The sequence below is a fragment of the Scylla paramamosain genome, chromosome 49, assembly GCF_035594125.1.
Source record: "Scylla paramamosain isolate STU-SP2022 chromosome 49, ASM3559412v1, whole genome shotgun sequence".
Lineage (NCBI taxonomy): Eukaryota > Metazoa > Arthropoda > Malacostraca > Decapoda > Portunidae > Scylla > Scylla paramamosain.
Window position 1 is genome coordinate 1,103,118 of NC_087199.1, and position 16,883 is coordinate 1,120,000.

Below are 16,883 nucleotides of genomic sequence, written 5' to 3' on the forward strand. Positions count from 1 at the left end.
TCTTAGAGAAGTGGTGGTGAGGCGCTGTGGTGTTTTAGCATCGCGTGGCGGGAGTGAGAGATGGTGATGGTGGTGGTGGTGCTGACCGGCCACGCTCCATCCGCCGCGCGTTCTTCAGTCTTCAGTGATTCCTTATTTGCGCGCTGCCTGTTGAAAATGACTGGATCTTTTATTTTATTACATTAATCTCTTTACTGATCAGCGCTACTTGTAATTTTATTTTCGTGGGAAGATAAAAAATATGTTTGGAAGAGAGAGAGAGAGAGAGAGAGAGAGAGAGAGAGAGAGAGAGAGAGAGAGAGAGAGAGAGAGAGAGGAGGGGAAGCTGCAAGAAGCCACCAGACCTACACGTGTCAGTCCCTGTATGAAATATATCTACCTATTTCCATATATTATCCCCATCCATAAACCTGTCTAATGTTCTCTTAAACCTCCGTAATGACAGCACTAACAGCTTAATAACTGAGTCCGTTCATTCATTTACTGCTCTTTTGAGAACCTGTTTCTGTCTATCTCTTTCAAACCTAAATTTTTCAAGTTTAAACCCGTTATTCTTTCTATCTTGGTTAATGATCCTAAGAACCTTCCCTGCCAGCGGTTGAGTGGCCGGCCAGCACCGCACAGCACCACCGTATGCTGAAACACTAGCGCCTCATCAGTTACCAAAAGGCTGTAGTTGAAGTTACACACGTGGGAAATTTGCAGCGGTCCTTTGATAGTTTAGTTTAGTTGGTGTAAGAAACATCGCGGCAGCCAAGGGGAGTATCTGCTTCGTTTTCTTCGTTTTCTTTTCGTATACTAAATTTGCACGTAGTATTTATTTATTTATTTATTTTTATTTTTTTGTTCTCTCTTGGTTTCTGATCCTAAGAACCTTGCCTGCCAGGATAGAACAAGAAATAACAGGCCCTAGATTGATAAAAATTAGGTTTCACGTAATTTCAAGGCTGTTTTTACGGTTATAATGACAGATTAACAAGTTTTCGATATTATGAACGGGAGAAACACTTGAGAACCCACCAAATTATCTCTGACCTTGGAAGATTGTAGTGGAACCTTGCCTGCCAGGATAGAACAAGAAATAACAGGTTCTAGATTGAAGAAAATTAGGCTACAAGGAATTTTAAAGATGTTTTTACGGTTATAATGACAGATTAACAATTTTTTGACATTATGAACGGGAGAAACGCTCTTTTTAGCCTGGCAATTCATCTTTGTGGCCTTGGAAAATTGTAGTGGTGAAAGAATAAAACGTTTTAGAATAGAACGTGGACAGGAACACACACACACACACACACAGAGAGAGAGAGAGAGAGAGAGAGAGAGAGAGAGAGAAAGGAACGTGTTAGCTAGTCATGTGGAATTCAAAACCAACAAGGCAGGAAAGAGATCGTTATATCCTGTGCTGGGTGAGTAGTGCTGATATCTTGCCTACATTCTCCCGGTTGGTAACTAAAAAAAAAAAGAAAGAAAGATGGAAAGAAAGAGAAAGAAGGAAAAAAAAACTATTGGGTAACTGTGAAGGCCTGCAGGGGTGACGCAAGCACAAACACACGCACACAAACAGTATAAGTAGTAGTAGTAGTAGTAGTAGTAGTAGTAAAAAAAAAAAAATTTTAATATAACGAAATATAAAAAAAAAATAAATTTACTTATGGAGAAAAAAAAATCCTTTGCTGTTTATCATTTATTGGAAAGGAAAATAATAACAAATACAACTTGAACGTACATAATACATTGAAAGCAGGATAATTAACCTTCACTCGCCCTTATAAGTGTACTCGTGGAGAAAAAAAAAAATATATATACGCCTCAAGTAGTAGTAGTAGTAGTAGTAGTAGTAGTAGTAGGAGGAGGAGGTGGTGGTGGTGGTGAAGGAGGAGCATGGGTAATAACCAGAGTAGTAATAGTAGTAGTAGTAGTAGTAATAGTAGTAGTAGTAGAAAGAGGAGTATTAAAAATTGTATTATAAACAGTGTGTGCATTACAAACTCTATATAACACCATAACAATGTCTAACCTAGCCTAACCTAATTGCCTCACCTAATAGCCTAACCTAACAGCCTAACCAAACAAACAGCCTAACCAAACAAACAGCCTAACCAAACAAACAGCCTAACCAAACAAACAGCCTAACCAAACAAACAGCCTAACCAAACAAACAGCCTAACCAAACAAACAGCCTAATCAAACAAACAGCCTAATCAAACAAACAGCCTAACCAAACAGCCTAACCAAACAAACAGCCTAACCAAACAAACAGCCTAATCAAACAAACAGCCTAACCAAACAAACAGCCTAATCAAACAAACAGCCTAATCAAACAAACAGCCTAACCAAACAGCCTAACCAAACAAACAGCCTAACCAAACAAACAGCCTAATCAAACAAACAGCCTAACCAAACAAACAGCCTAACCAAACAAACAGCCTAATCAAACAAACAGCCTAACCAAACAAACAGCCTAACCAAACAAACAGCCTAATCAAACAAACAGCCTAACCAAACAAACAGCCTAACCAAACAAACAGCCTAATCAAACAAACAGCCTAACCAAACAAACAGCCTAACCAAACAAACAGCCTAATCAAACAAACAGCCTAACCAAACAAACAGCCTAACCAAACAAACAGCCTAATCAAACAAACAGCCTAACCAAACAAACAGCCTAACCAAACAAACAGCCTAATCAAACAAACAGCCTAACCAAACAAACAGCCTAACCAAACAAACAGCCTAACCAAACAAACAGCCTAATTAAACAAACAGCCTAATCAAACAAACAGCCTAACCAAACAAACAGCCTAATCAAACAAACAGCCTAATCAAACAGCCTAACCTAATAGTCTAAACTACCCTGACCCTTAGACTTGTGAACCCTTAACCACAAGAGGAATTTCATACCCAGCATCGTCTTTTTCGGGGTCAGTATAAGTTTCAGGGGTATTGGAAGTTTCAGGGTCTATAATTTCATCGTATTTCACTGCATCACCTTCAGTTTCAGGGCCAGTGGGAGTTTCAGGGGTATTGGAAGTTTCAGGGTCTATAATTTCATCGTATTTCACTGCATCACCTTCAGTTTCAGGGCCAGTGGGACTTTCAGGGGTATTGGAAGTTTCAGGGGCTGCAACATCATCGTATTTCACTGTGTCACCTTCAGTTTCAGAGTCAATGGGAGTTTCAGGAAGTTGGGGTTCCGCATGGGTTGAAGTGTTACATATATTAGCATAAATTTCACACATGGATTGAGAACTGTTAGGAGAATCAATCTTTTCATATTTAACAGTCTCATAATCTGCAAATTTAATGCCTCCGGATGCCCTGTGACCTTGAATCTCTTCGTAAAGGCCCTCAGTCTCATATAGAGGAGAATGTTCGTCAGGAGGGTTCATAGTATCGAAGGGGATGACTTCATATATGTGGGAGTCTCGGTTCGTGTCCTCGAGCTGGTGTGAAGCCTCGTGTGTTTGTGTGGGTGTTTGCGCGCTTCGGCTGGTGCTAGGCTGGGGTTGAGACTCCATTTTCTGACCTGGAAATTAGTGTGTTGAATTAGGGCAGTGTTTGTTAACCTATAGGGTGCTGGAATTGAATTGGTGACGCTCGTAGGTGTTCATGTGGTGATTCAGTGGTTCAGTGTTCAGTGGTTCATCAAATAGGGTTGTAAAGTGTTGGGTTAGGGCAGTGTTTGTTAACCTATACTCCTATAGGGTGCTGGAATTGAATTGGTGACGCTCGTAGGTGTTCATGTGGTGATTCAGTGGTTCAGTGTTCAGTGGTTCATCAAATAGGGTTGTAAAGTGTTGAGTTAGGGCAGTGTTTGTTAACCTAGAGTGCTGGAATTGGTTTTACTGGGTGCTGGAAAGTGTTGCATTCGAGACACAAAAATGTTGAATTAGTACTATTTTAACAAGTGTGCTTTTCACTTGATAAACCTTAAACCTCTTTTCCAATTGTCTTAACCTTTTTCACACACACAGTTACAAGCACCAGAAGCATTGTGTGATTTCTTTCTAAGCATCTACAACAAAATTATCGATGAAAAGAATATACCTTGCAATTTTCCCCGGTTTAAGGATAGACTATGGCTGGGGGTACAAGTAAAGGTGTTTCGAATTGGTGATTAGAGAAAGTTGTACCAGGTGGCAGTTAAAAAGGATGAATTTTTAGCACAGTGAGGAAGAGCATGAATGTATTGCTTGATCTTATGGTAGCTAGAAATTTGCTGCTATGGGCACGATAAGGATCAAGCACTCCTCCTATTTTGCTGTCTTTGTAACGCTGGTGCAGTCTCTCTCTAACGCCACGGTAGCCAGAGGGGTGGTGGGATGCTTAAACTAAACAACTGGTGTGCTGAGGTCAGGAAAGGTCAAGGAACACTGAGTTAGGGGCGTGAAGAGATTACATAAGTGATATAGGAAAATTTTGCGCCTCCACCTTCTTCCCTGGAAAACACATTGTTGCGTTAGATGAGCGGATGAGGGAGCCAGTGGTGTAGCAGTATTCAACACACACACACACACACACACACACACACACACACACACACACACACACAGGATCATACACAAAACCCAACTCCACACACCCACAAACAGACAAACAAACAAATAAAACACTACTAGAACACACACAAGCCTAAAAACACAAACAAACACAAACAAACAAACAAACAAACAAACAAACACTCACTTCGTTCCAACATGCGGTGGTATCTTCTCCTGTGAACCCTGGTCGTCACTGCCACCACCACCACATGCACCACCGCCACCACCATCGCCAATATTGCAACCACCACTTCATCTAATAGTTCATGCAGAGACAAGGTAATCTGAGGCTGGACACCAGCACAGGATGGACCGGTGATGTTGTGGGATTGAATTTGGACCCCCTGTTGAAGCGGCTGCGTCTTACTTCTTTCCATCTTTCTCGTTTTCTGTTCTTGTATTCGGCTGTTCCTAAAGGCTGCTTGCTGTCACCTTCTCTGTTTCCTGTGACGTCTTGTTTCTACACCAAACCATATCCTGCGCTTAGACATCAGAACATTCTACTCTTTCTCTCTCTCTCTGGTTATCTTAGTTCTCCTGTTCAAAATGTAGAAATCCAGTTAATTTGTCACTAGAACTGTAACAATCCGTACCACTTCACCGCGACTGGTTTCCAAGGCCACAGAATGATCAGCCTGGTTCACAAGACTACTTCTCCTGTTAATAATGTAGAAATCTTGTTAATCTGTCACTAGAACCATAAAAAAACACCCTTAAAAACTCATGTCACTTATTGAAGATGTCTGTATAGGAGAACGTTTCACTGCCCTACCACAGCTATCAAAATATCCAGAGAGAGAGAGAGAGAGAGAGAGAGAGAGAGCACCGACGTTTTCTACACTAATTACCTGGTTAAAGAAAGCGACACGATCTATAATGCTTCTGGTATTGTTGTCTGCGTTGCATCACCTGTCTTAATTACTACGTGTCTCTTTTCCTCTCACCTGTGTATTAGTAGTAGTAGTAGTAGTAGTAGTAGTAGTAGTAGTAGAAGTAGTAGTAGTAGTAGTAGTAGTAGTAGTAGTAGGTTTTTCAGTTCTCTTGTCGTATTATTATCATTATTATTGTTGTTGTTGTTGTTGTTGTTGTTGTTGTTGTTATTATTATCGTTATTATTAATGATGATAATAATAATAATAATAATAATAATAATAAGAAGAAGAAGAAAGAAAAAGAAAATGAAACAAGCAGAAAAATGACAGAAAGAAAAGCCAAACCTGAACAGAAGACGAGGAACACAAAGGAAGGAAGGAAGCAAGATGAAAACACACAAATGGAATGAGGAAAGGCAAGTGAAACTGTTATTGTTTGTGTCACAGAGGAAAGCGAGATGATTATCCTGCCACATCCGCCACGCAGGGAGACAAGGAAGGGCGTGGGCGTGGAGGGCGCGGCGGGGGATGCTATATAAGTGAATCCGCGCGCTGCCACCACATGTATCCTGACAATCCTCGCGCTGCCACCACTTGCACGTTGACGCTTTCTTAATGACGCTCCGGGGATGTGTACCGCTGCTCTCAACGCCAGGTGGGTCAGTGCTGGTGTGCTGAGTGGTGGCTGGCCGCTGCTGTGTGATCTGTGCTTGCGTTTGTGTTTTGTGCACTGTGGACCGTATTCTGAAACGCTTTGCTCTCTCTCTCTCTCTCTCTCTCTCTCTCTCTCTCTCTCTCTCTCTCTCTCTCTCTCTCTCTCTCTCTCTCTCTCTCTGTCTCTCACCACGATTATTTTTGAAGGCCACAGAGGTGAATAGCAGGGTTTTCAAGAGTGTTTCTCCTGTTCATACTGTAGAAATCTTGTTAATCTGTCACTGGACCCTTAAAAACAGGCTTGAAACCCGAGTCACTTACGTTAGAGACACTCGGCAAGACAGTACAGTGGGCTGGTCCCTTCCTCCACCGTGTGCGTAAATTTGAGCCTAGTTTGTTGTTGCAGGACTGTCCGTGGTCCTGGCTGGTCTGATGGGGCTCAGTATACCGCCTCTGGTGCACGCTGTGAGTCAACCTGACGCTGTCTTCCACTTTGATTCCCTCGCTATCCCCGGGGGCGGCGTGGCTGGGCGGGACTACCCCTTATTGGGCAGCGTACCAGACACAGGGTTCTCTTGCGCGGCGCAGCAGTTCCCGGGTTACTACGCCGATACTGATGCCGCGGCGTCCTGCCAGGTGTTCCATTTGTGCCAAGCTGATGGCCGCCATGACGCCTTCCTGTGTCCCAACGGCACCTTGTTCAGCCAGGGCTCCCTCGTGTGTGACTGGTGGTTCAAAGTGCGCTGTGCTGACTCTGACTCGTACTTACATCGCAACGCGCAGATCGGCGCCGCCTCTACCGAGTCTGAGAGAGCACCACCTGACTTTGAGGAGCTAGGGAGCGGCACTGCTTCAACTGCTGGAAAGCTGGCCAGTACAGACAGCTCCACCAAGCCACAACACCCATTACCTTCCCCCACAGCAACGCACACACGCCTCACCCATCATGCCCCTGCCTCCCCTGCCCCCACCCATCATCCGGTCCCACCCACGCCCTCCACCCACCACCGGCAGTCAGCTCACCCACCCCTGGCATCGGCCTCGCCCTTCCACACCCACAGCAACCCCGCAGGGCAACATTCACATACTCACAGCCATTCAGACCAGCCCAGTCCACAGTCTACAGTCCACAGCCACCAACCGACTCATCACAGCCTCCCACAATACACAGTTAATCTAGACAGTCATAATCCTACACAGTTCACAGCTAGTCAGTCAACCAGTCATGGCCTCCCACAGTTCACGGGCAGTCAGTCAGCCAGTCACAGCCTTCTGCAGTCCACAGGCAGCGTACTCAATCATAACCCTACACATTTCTCAGTCATTCCAGACAGTCACAGCTCCCCACAGTTCACAGTTGGTCAGTCAGCTAGTCACAGCCTCCCACAGTCCACAGTCAGTCTAGCCAGTCACACCCTACCACACTCCACAGCCAGTCAGTCAACCAGTCAAAGTCATGCACATTCCACAGTCAGTCAGTCAGCCAGTCACAACTTCCCACAGTTTACCCATAGTCAGTCATCCGGTCACAGCCTCCCACAGTTCACAGTCACACAGCGGTCACACATCCCAACACTTTTCAGAGAGGATGTTCTTTCACTCCTTCCTCGCAAGACACGGATCCCTGAAGGACCTCTCCGCCCAGAAACAGGAAGGAAACCCACACGACCTTACGGAACACCAGAAGACACAAATCAACATGCAAACCAACAAGCAAACCAGCCAAATTTGCATCCACCGAAGAGTCTTGCTTACAGTTCCCAAGAGTCAAACTTCATAACTGGTCCACCTGCGCCGAAAGAGGATGAACGCGTGGAGTACGATGAGGTATACTCCGCCACAATCTTCCCGCCTAATATTCCACAGCTTGGGGATGTGTACGAGGCTGCCAAGGGGAGGGTTGTGGTGAAGGTTGTGAAAGAGTCCAGTGATCGGCCTTCCTTGCCAGATCCGTTGCAAAGAAGTGTGGTCTTTGAAGGTACACCTCTACATGTCCCAAAGGTCTCGTCTCACCTGCAGTCCTTGATCCACAAAAATACTCCTCCAGAAAGTACTCAAGGTCTACACATCTCGTCTTTCCCACAATCCTCAGTTGATGAAAGTACTCAGCATGCACCACACGTAACCCCTTCCTTCCCACCACGCCCATTCCAGAAGGGTACTCTTGTCTCAAAACTCCAAGACAATTCTAAAGCTTCTCTCTCCAAACAGTCAGGGAGACAGCACACTTCACTTCAGAATGCCAAGGAAGACTTACCAAGCGTCTCATCATTTGGGCAAGCCACAATACTCCCCAGCCCAAAGGATCTCAACCCACAGTACCTCTCGCAACTTCCCCATCACTCTAATGACCACCCCACGCAAGCCAAGCCACGAAACCCATCAAAAGAAGACAACGAGGCAGTTCCACATCAAATTCACGTCTGGAAGCCAAGTAAGGAGCCTTTTGCAGCTTCACAGCCCCCACAGCACACCTCTCCAGCTCCTGATCCTTCACTTAACCTTATTATACCAAAGCCACAACCTGGAGATACATTCCCCGCGAGTTCTCAGCCACTTCAAGGACCCAGTAACCAGCTCACACACCATTTCAAGATAATACACGTGACAGGGTTGCCTTCAGAATATGTCTCTGTGGCTCCATCTGATCAAAAGGACACATTTAATTCACCCAATCTGCATCCTGGTGTACGTGAGTCTCTCGAAGCTTCTGATAGCGATTTCCGAAACTTGCATGATTCTTTTAGAGTGATTCTGAAACGGTCCGCTGATGCTAGTGACCCTCGTGATGTTATTTCCAATCCCACCCGTGTCATTGTTGATGCTGGTGACCTCCCCGCCTCTGCAAAAGTGTTTTCCAGTACCCATGTGTTTTTTCAAGGCCAGAAACAGTCTCATGAACCTGTTGTAATTCGCAAAGGTTCACTGCCGCACCGACATCTCCCTACCTTTTCGATGTAACGCAAAGGTAAACTGTACATTCTGTAAATACTCCTGCATGCTTCGTTCTTGTGATCTAAACGTCATTAGGATTGTAATGTTAATAAATATAAGGAAAAAGAAAAGTTTGCAAGGGTTTTTTTTCATGATACTTGTGATATAATGACAGCAATATCTACTAAAAGGCGGCAGGAATTTTTATTTATTTATTTATTTTTTTTTTTAAGGTGTTTTCGTGATTCCAGTTAATTGGCTGTAATAGACGTTACACAGTTTTGAAGGATATTTTCACGATTCTAGAGTTCGACAAGCTATAGTGAATGTTACTGGAGTTTTCAAGGGTGTTTTCATTCCAGCGATAGTTTAACAAGCTGCAGAGGAAGTTGTGGTTTTCAAGGGTGTTTTCATTCCAGCGATAGTTTAACAAGCTGTAGTGGAAATTGTGGTTTTCAAGGGTGTTTTCATGATGCCAGCGATAGTTTAACAAGCTGTAGTGGAAATTGGGTTTTTCAAGGGTGTTTTCATGATTCCAGTGATAGTTTAACAAGCTGCAGTGGAAATTGGGTTTTTCAAGGGTGTATGCATGATGCCAGCGATAGTTTAACAAGCTGTAGTGGTAATTGTGGTTTTCAAGGGTGTCTTCATGATGCCAGCGATAGTTTAACAAGCTGCTGTGGAATCTAAGCGACCAGTGTGTTGGCGTCCCTGGAGCACCACATAGACAGCTGAGTGACGCGTATAGTAGAATTAATTTATCTGTGAGTGTACAGGAGCCACGCAGTGTAGAGGACACAAACACACAGACACACAGACACATGCACTGACAACACACGAGAGGAGGGAAAATAGATTGAATTGTTCACTAATTTATTTCACATACAAAAGACTTAAAGGTATTGTCAGTGGTAGCATTTTTCATTCTATTATTTCCAAACATGTTCTGATCTCTCTTACATTTCCAGCCCTCGTAAGTATTTCCAGGAGATGATTCCAGCTTTTCTGCTAACCTAAGGCATTCTTGTTTGCAGAGCCAGCTGTTGTATTCTTAATCTCTCACCACTATTCTGTCCACCTCCCTAATGCAAGAGTTAACCAGTATTCTCAGTCTTTCACCACTATTCTGTCCACCGCCCTAATGCAAGAGTTAACCAGTATTCTGAGTCTTTCACCACTATTCTGTCCACCTCCCTAATGCAAGAGTTAACCAGTATTCTGAGTCTTTCACCACTATTCTGTCCACCTCCCTAATGCAAGAGTTAACCAGTATTCTCGATTATTCATCCCTTTCTCTGGTAAATTCCTGAAGTTGGTGTCTTTCTGTATTTCCTCCTTCCTATGACTTGAACACTTTTAGGAGGAAGGCTTCAACACACTTATCCCTAAATTTTCAGTGATCCTTTTGGCTTTTCTAATGGGGACTGGTGCCTTAGCGAACTCTTTTTTTTCCCCTCGATTCTTGGCACCCTGAGCCAGTGTCCCTCAAAAACAAAAACAAAAAAAGAAGAAGAAGAAATTATAACAAGACAATGACTGCACATTTTCACTGCTGTGGTTCTGGTGGTGCTGGATCCTGCCCCCAGCACTCCAGCACCACACCGCAGTCCACCACAGTCACTCTCCGCACGTCATCCTGCTGGGCCGCCTCACGGAGCACTGCAAGGCCACTCACCACTTCACCGAATGCACCATAAAACATCTGTCCATGAACCCAACTACTTGTGTTGATGCCAAACTGTGCACCCCGCGACAGGTCACCACCGTACTCGCCCCACACATCCCCGACCCGACTTGACCTACGGTACGCCCCCCAGTCAAGGTTGCGTAACAAGGCAGCTCCCCCCTCCCCAGTATCATGACTGTAATCACCCCCCCATATCCACTCCCCTTGCAAACCCTTATTCCTCACCCCTAAAAGTTTCGTGTTGGCGTACGAGACTCCACACTGACCCGTGCATAGAGAGAGGAACTGGCGACCACGTGGGGTGTCTGGGCTGAGGTATATGATGACTCGCTGGGGTGCTGTGCCGGGCCAGGCTATGTCCAGGAATACCTTGCAGGGAGGGTTACATGGAACGATCTCTGTCATCTGTGTAAAGAATACCAGTTTACTTCATGTAGTACCTCAACACACACACACACACACACACACACGGAGAATTCACAGCCTTAAACACAAACATGACACTACAATCTTGACTCGATTTACAAACACAATTACGTACAAACAAACACGAGAAACAATATTGCTAGCCTCTCTCTCTCTCTCTCTCTCTGACCTACACTCCCTATTAATCTCTCACAATATCTCTCCCACACACACACCTGCAGCGTGGCAGCTCCGAGGGGCACGGGCAGCTGTTGCATGGAGTGTAGGTACAGCTGGTTATTTTTAAGACTTAACCTCGCGTGGCATGTGTCCTCTTGCCCCTGGATGACAGCCACCACCAGGCCACCCAGCAGCAGGTACCTTGCAGATTGTTCCAGGCTGAAGACGTCCTCAGCCTGGAAAACACGTGCAAGGAGGTTTAGGGAAAGAACGATGGGAGAAAAGAAAGGAAGTTAATGTTTTTTTAAGGGTTTTTACGGCTCTAGTGACAGGTGAACAAGATTTCTTCACCTGGAACCGGAGAAGCACTCTTGAGAACCCAGCTCTGTGGCCTTGGAATCCAGCTGGGGTGAAATGACAGGTTTTTGATAGTGCTTTTACGATTCTAGTGACAGATGGACAGCAGGAGACAAACTCTAGACCCATCCACCTACTGTTACTGTTGTGGTGAGTAGGGAGTTTAGCCTGTCAGTGATGGGGCAGGCTGGTTCATCTGTTGTGCTCTCATTACCGTTTGGCTGCAGACTTGCCATAATACCGTTTATAGCTTCAACTGCCATTTTTGATGCATCCCACACCTGTAATGACAAAAGAGGTTTTAAACTGTCATTTCTTAGAGGCATAGTTAAGAAGGGGGTCTGGTGGAGGTCAGGTGGTACAAGGGACATGACAAGGGTGACTAAGAGGGGGTCTGGTGGAGGTCTTCAAGTGGCACAAGGGACATGACAAGGGTGACTAAGAGGGGGTCTGGTGGGGGTCTTCAAGTGGCACAGGGGACATGACAAGGGTGACTAAGAGGGGGTCTGGTGGGGGTCTTCAAGTGGCACAGGGGACATGACAAGGGTGACTAAGAGGGGGTCTGGTGGGGGTCTTCAAGTGGCACAGGGGACATGACAAGGGTGACTAAGAGAGGGGGTCTGGTGGGGGTCTGTCAGAGGCTTACCTTCCTGGTGGCAGCAACAGTGTCATAGCTGGGAAAGGCCTTGTTCCACTCCTCCACTCCCTGCTCCACCTGGCTAGTGGTTTGGTTGGTCACAATGATCATCTTGCAGGCTTCCTCCAATGTGGTGACCCTGCTTAGTGGATCCAGCAAGCCATGTAGCTGGTTCTCCTCCTGTTGTACCCGATGCTTTCTATACTCCATGTGGCTCTTCTCCTGACGCAGAACTTCCCTTGCATTTCTCACCACATCCAGTATGGCTTGCAGTCTATCCTGCAGGCACTGATGCTGGGTCTGCAGGCCTTCTAGACTCGTGTGGTACTGGTTAAACTGTGCCTGCACCTCCTGGCAGGCTGTGATGGTGGTCTGAACTCTTCCCTCCTGCTCCCGAAGAAGGGCACACATTTTTCTTGACAGACACTTCTCCCTGCATTGTGTCACTTGCGCTACTGCCGACTGTCTCCTTCCCGTGTCCCTGCGCCTCCTGATGACAGCCTCGAGGGTGTAGCTGATAGGGAAGCCTCCAGCCGGGGGGACCTTGTGCTTGGTGCGACAAGAGGGACAGGAAATGCGGTCGTTCTTTTTCACGATGTTGATGCAGCTGGTACAAAAGGTGTGGCCACAGGGGAGGTTCCTTGGGCGTTCCTCTGCCTCCTCCTCATTAAACAAGGTCATGCACACTGGGCACTCTTCAGGGTTGTCATCCTGGGGGAGTGTGTGTGTGTGAGGGAGTGAGGGGAACAGGATAACAGGATACAATTAACACAAGAGTTATATTAAGAAACAGCTCTGAGTCAAACCTCTACTACTCTAAGGGTTCTGGTTAAAGCTACCTGGGTTTTTAAGGGTGTTTTTATGGTTCTAGTGGCAGATTGACAAGATTTCTACTTTCCAAGGGGTCTAGTTGGAGGTACATAAGATTTCAAGTGTTTATTACAGCAATAGCGACAGATTAACAAGATTTCTACAATATGAACAGGAGAAAACTCTTCACAAAGGCTTTACTTGAAGATATGCAGGTTTTTAAGGGTGTTTTTATGGTTCCAGTGACAGATTAACAAGATTTCGACTTTATGAACGGGAGAAACACTCTTGAGAACCCGGCTAGTCATCCCTGTGGCCTTGGTAAATAGTGGTGATGAGACAGTACAGTGTTTTTGAATCATGGGATGGTGTTGGGTGATGTAGTGATGGTGATGGTGGTGGTGATGAGCCTAACCAGTGAAGAGATGGTGATGGCAGGAGACCAGGACAGGAAAGCTACAGTTGCTACACCGCACCGCACCGCACAATGAGTTACAGTGTTCATTAAAGGTATCTAACTCTGCTGCTGGTGAGTCTGGCCTTGCCGTAGAAACATCACACCATCACTAAATTAAATTGTGTTCACTAACCGTTTCACTGCGACATGAAACAGTTAACAGCACCAGATCCAATGTAAGTCGTTAGAATAGTTAGCGATGAAAAAAAGAATACATTTAGCAATTTCCTCCCTAGTGAAAGATAGGCAGTGGAATCAAGTAAAGGTGTCCCAGAGAGATTGGTAACCGGGGAAAGGCGTCACAAATAGTAGTCAAAGGGTTAGTAGTCAAAGGGTTAAAGGTATCTGCCCCTCCTGCTGATGAACCTAACCCTGCCTTAACTACACCAGCTGCACATTCTAACAGCAGAAAACAACTTACCATGGGTGTGGCCCTGCTTGCTGTGCCCCTGCTTGCTGTGCCCCCACCTTGCTGCCGCGCCCCCTTGTCAGCCTGTAATGAGAACCACCATACACCTCGTTACACTTAATTATAGTTAACCTGACCTGACCTGACCTCCTGACTCTCCTTTTGTGTGCCTGCGTCTCCCTGTCAACCCTGTGAAGTGTACCTACCTCAAGGCTCCAGTCTGTCACCACCACCGTTTTCCAAGGTCACAGAGATGATCAGCCGGGTTCTTAAGTGTTTCTCCTATTAACAACGTAGAAATATTGTCACTAGAACCGTGAGAGAGAGAGAGAGAGAGAGAGAGAGAGAGAGAGAGAGAGAGAGAGAATTAAAACACGTATCACATTACAATTAGCTTTCAAGGTCACAGAAGTTAGCCAGATTCAATAGTTTCTTCCACTGATAACGTAGAAATGTTATAATCTGTCACTAGAACCGTAAAAACACCCTTAAGAACACGTTAATTAGTGGATTCTCGTGTCCGCATCACCGAATCGATATCTTATTAACGTCATTAGCACCGTGAAATAGCCTTTAAAACAGATGGGGCTTCAATGACTGTGGTGTGGGCGTGGTGCGGATATTTCACAAGACGCACAAGCAGATTAAATCCCAATCCTACACCAGCACGCAGTTTTCCTGGTGGGGCAGGCGGTGGACATCCAACACCCAGCATATTGTTTTCAAGGGCCACAAAGAACAGCATCCGGGTTTTGCAAGGGTATTTTGTCTGTTAATTTATCACTGGAGTCACTGTAATGTCACTAAAAGTATCAATAACGCCCTTGGGGATACAGGAATGAAACTGGTACTAATATGAAGCACAACGCCACACTGTTCTACTGTTTTCTAAAGCCTCTAGTTTGAGACGGTTTTTCTTCTATTTATTAATCTATTTTTCATTTATGGTTCTAGTAAGATTAACATTACATTGTGAACTCAACAGATAAGTCATGAGGATCCGGTGTCATTTTTGTGACCTTGAAAAAAAAATACTGCCGTTTAATTAAGGTTAGGTTCAATGCTCTGCCATACAGCACCGCGACCTACCTAGAACCCCACAAGGCCTTCACCGAATGAGGGAAGCTCCAGACAGCCACAGCACGCAGGGACACCACGACGCACCCAAACGGAAGCCTAGGAGTGAACTAACTGGGTACTGTTGATACACCCCACCCATGAGTAAGATTTTTCCCCTCGCTAGTTGCCACATATCTCCATTCCCATTACTTATTTAAGAAACGTTTCGCCTCCTTTGTACGAGTTTCTAGACATCACAGAGATAAGGAGCAAGGTTATCAAGACTGTTGCTTCCGTTAAAATTGTAGAAGTCATGTTAACCTTTCACAGGAATCGTACAAAACACTGATAAATATTACCCGTGTCACCCCAACTTATCGTACTATTTTTCAAGGCCACAGCGATGATAAGCCGAGTTTGCAAGGCTTTTTCCTGCTCACTATGTAGAAATCGTGTTAATCTCTCACTGGAACCTTGAAAAACATCTTTAAAACCGGAACATCTTCAACTACAACCCTGTATAGTTAGGGAGATGCTGATTAGAAACGAGATTTTCCTCCTCCGCCGCCTTTCTCGTAATCTCCAAATCTTTCCTATATATTTATCCTGTTATAACTATTTTTAATGCTGTGGTCTTATGATTTCGTATGATTTCGTGTTATTCTTTTTTTTCTATTTCTTTTTTCCCTCCCCCGTTTGGTGAATCTGTTTTGAGTGATCGCTGGAATCTTAAATGGAGCGGTTTGTTATTGCATCATGTTACGACTGGCGCTAAGGTTGCTCTCTCTCTCTCTCTCTCTCTGAACAAGGAAAATTTCTCGTTATTTCCTGTTCGTCTTACAAGTTTATGAGTGTGGGTGTGTGTGTGTTTCTAGGCCAAAAACTAGGTAAAACACACACACACACACACACACACGTCTCATCAACTCCTCTCCTCTAACTGACTGTCTTCAGCCTCTCTCTCACCGCCGCAGTGTTGCATATCTAGCTGTCTTCTACCGCTATTTTCACGCTAACTGCTCTTCTGGTCTTGTTAACTGCATGCCTCCCCTCCTCCCACGGCCTCGCTGCACAACACTTTCTTCTTTCTCTCACCACTATTCTGTCCACCTCTCTAATGTAATAATTAACCAATATTCTCAGTCTTTCACCATTATTCTGTCCACCTTCCTGATGCAAGGGTTAACCAGTATGGATTAAAAAAAAAATGGGAGGAAAGAGAAAAGGAAATGGAGGAGAGAATAATTAAGAAGCCTATAAAAATAACAGAAGAGAGGAAAAGAAAGAAAAAAAAATAGCCTTATATTTTTTTTAACAATGATACCAAAAATAAGAGAAATTAAGCAAAACGAGACTTGATCAAATTAAAATGTAAGGATTTGTTTTTTTTTAAATGAACTATAGACTGAGGAAGTAGAGATAGTGAAGATATCAAGATTAGGAAGGAAAAAAACAACAGAAAATGAGGAAATGAAAGCAAGAACAGGTTTAGTCAAATTAACAGAGTCCCTCATAAAATGGAGCATAAGAGAAAACGGAAAGAAATTAGGGGACACTTAAAAGGATGAGTATAAAGGCGTCTATATCGCACCGGATTTAATGATTTAATATAATTATAAGGAGCGACAAAGGAACAAGGAACTCAGAAAACAACTACTAAAAAAAATAAATAGATAAATAATGGAGAAATAGGTTGGCTTATCAAAAATGGCAAAATGAGAAAAGATTATTATTTTTTTTTTAGTAAATATAAGCCAAATAATAATAATAATAATAATAATAATAATAATAATAATAATAATAATAATAATAGTGAAGTAAGGAATAAGATTTATGATCGTACAAGAATTAACAAAGGTAAAAAGAACTGAATTAGAA

The 16,883-nt window shown here is 44.4% G+C and overlaps 3 protein-coding genes across 4 annotated transcripts; 1 reads left to right on the top strand and 2 right to left on the bottom strand.

Annotated features, from left to right (window-relative positions):
- Window positions 1-1,672: 1,672 nt before the first annotated feature.
- On the bottom strand, window positions 1,673-5,094 carry LOC135095573 (uncharacterized). The gene is made up of 3 exons (XM_063996471.1): window positions 4,690-5,094; window positions 2,223-3,529; window positions 1,673-2,056 (listed from the first exon to the last, which is right to left on the bottom strand). The coding sequence occupies exons 1-2, from the start codon at window positions 4,919-4,921 to the stop codon at window positions 2,865-2,867; spliced, it is 897 nt and encodes a 298-aa protein (XP_063852541.1). The 5' UTR covers window positions 4,922-5,094; the 3' UTR covers window positions 1,673-2,056; window positions 2,223-2,864.
- Window positions 5,095-6,625: 1,531 nt separating this feature from the next.
- On the top strand, window positions 6,626-9,683 carry LOC135095469 (mucin-12-like; the record flags this gene model as incomplete). Its single annotated transcript, XM_063996318.1, has 1 exon — window positions 6,626-9,683. A coding segment is annotated over one exon (2,406 nt), but the record flags the coding sequence as incomplete, so codon positions are not given.
- Window positions 9,684-9,860: 177 nt separating this feature from the next.
- LOC135095572 (uncharacterized) lies at window positions 9,861-15,177 on the bottom strand. 2 transcript variants are annotated; one of them, XM_063996469.1, is made up of 6 exons: window positions 15,036-15,172; window positions 13,959-14,030; window positions 12,280-12,981; window positions 11,771-11,914; window positions 11,333-11,512; window positions 9,861-11,096 (listed from the first exon to the last, which is right to left on the bottom strand). In XM_063996469.1, the coding sequence occupies exons 2-6, from the start codon at window positions 13,959-13,961 to the stop codon at window positions 10,551-10,553; spliced, it is 1,575 nt and encodes a 524-aa protein (XP_063852539.1). In that variant the 5' UTR covers window positions 13,962-14,030; window positions 15,036-15,172; the 3' UTR covers window positions 9,861-10,550. The 2 variants fall into 2 exon arrangements, with proteins under 2 accessions (XP_063852539.1, XP_063852540.1); XM_063996470.1 differs by lacking the exon at window positions 13,959-14,030 and having other exon boundaries at window positions 15,036-15,177.
- Between the last annotated feature and the right edge of the window lie 1,706 nt (window positions 15,178-16,883).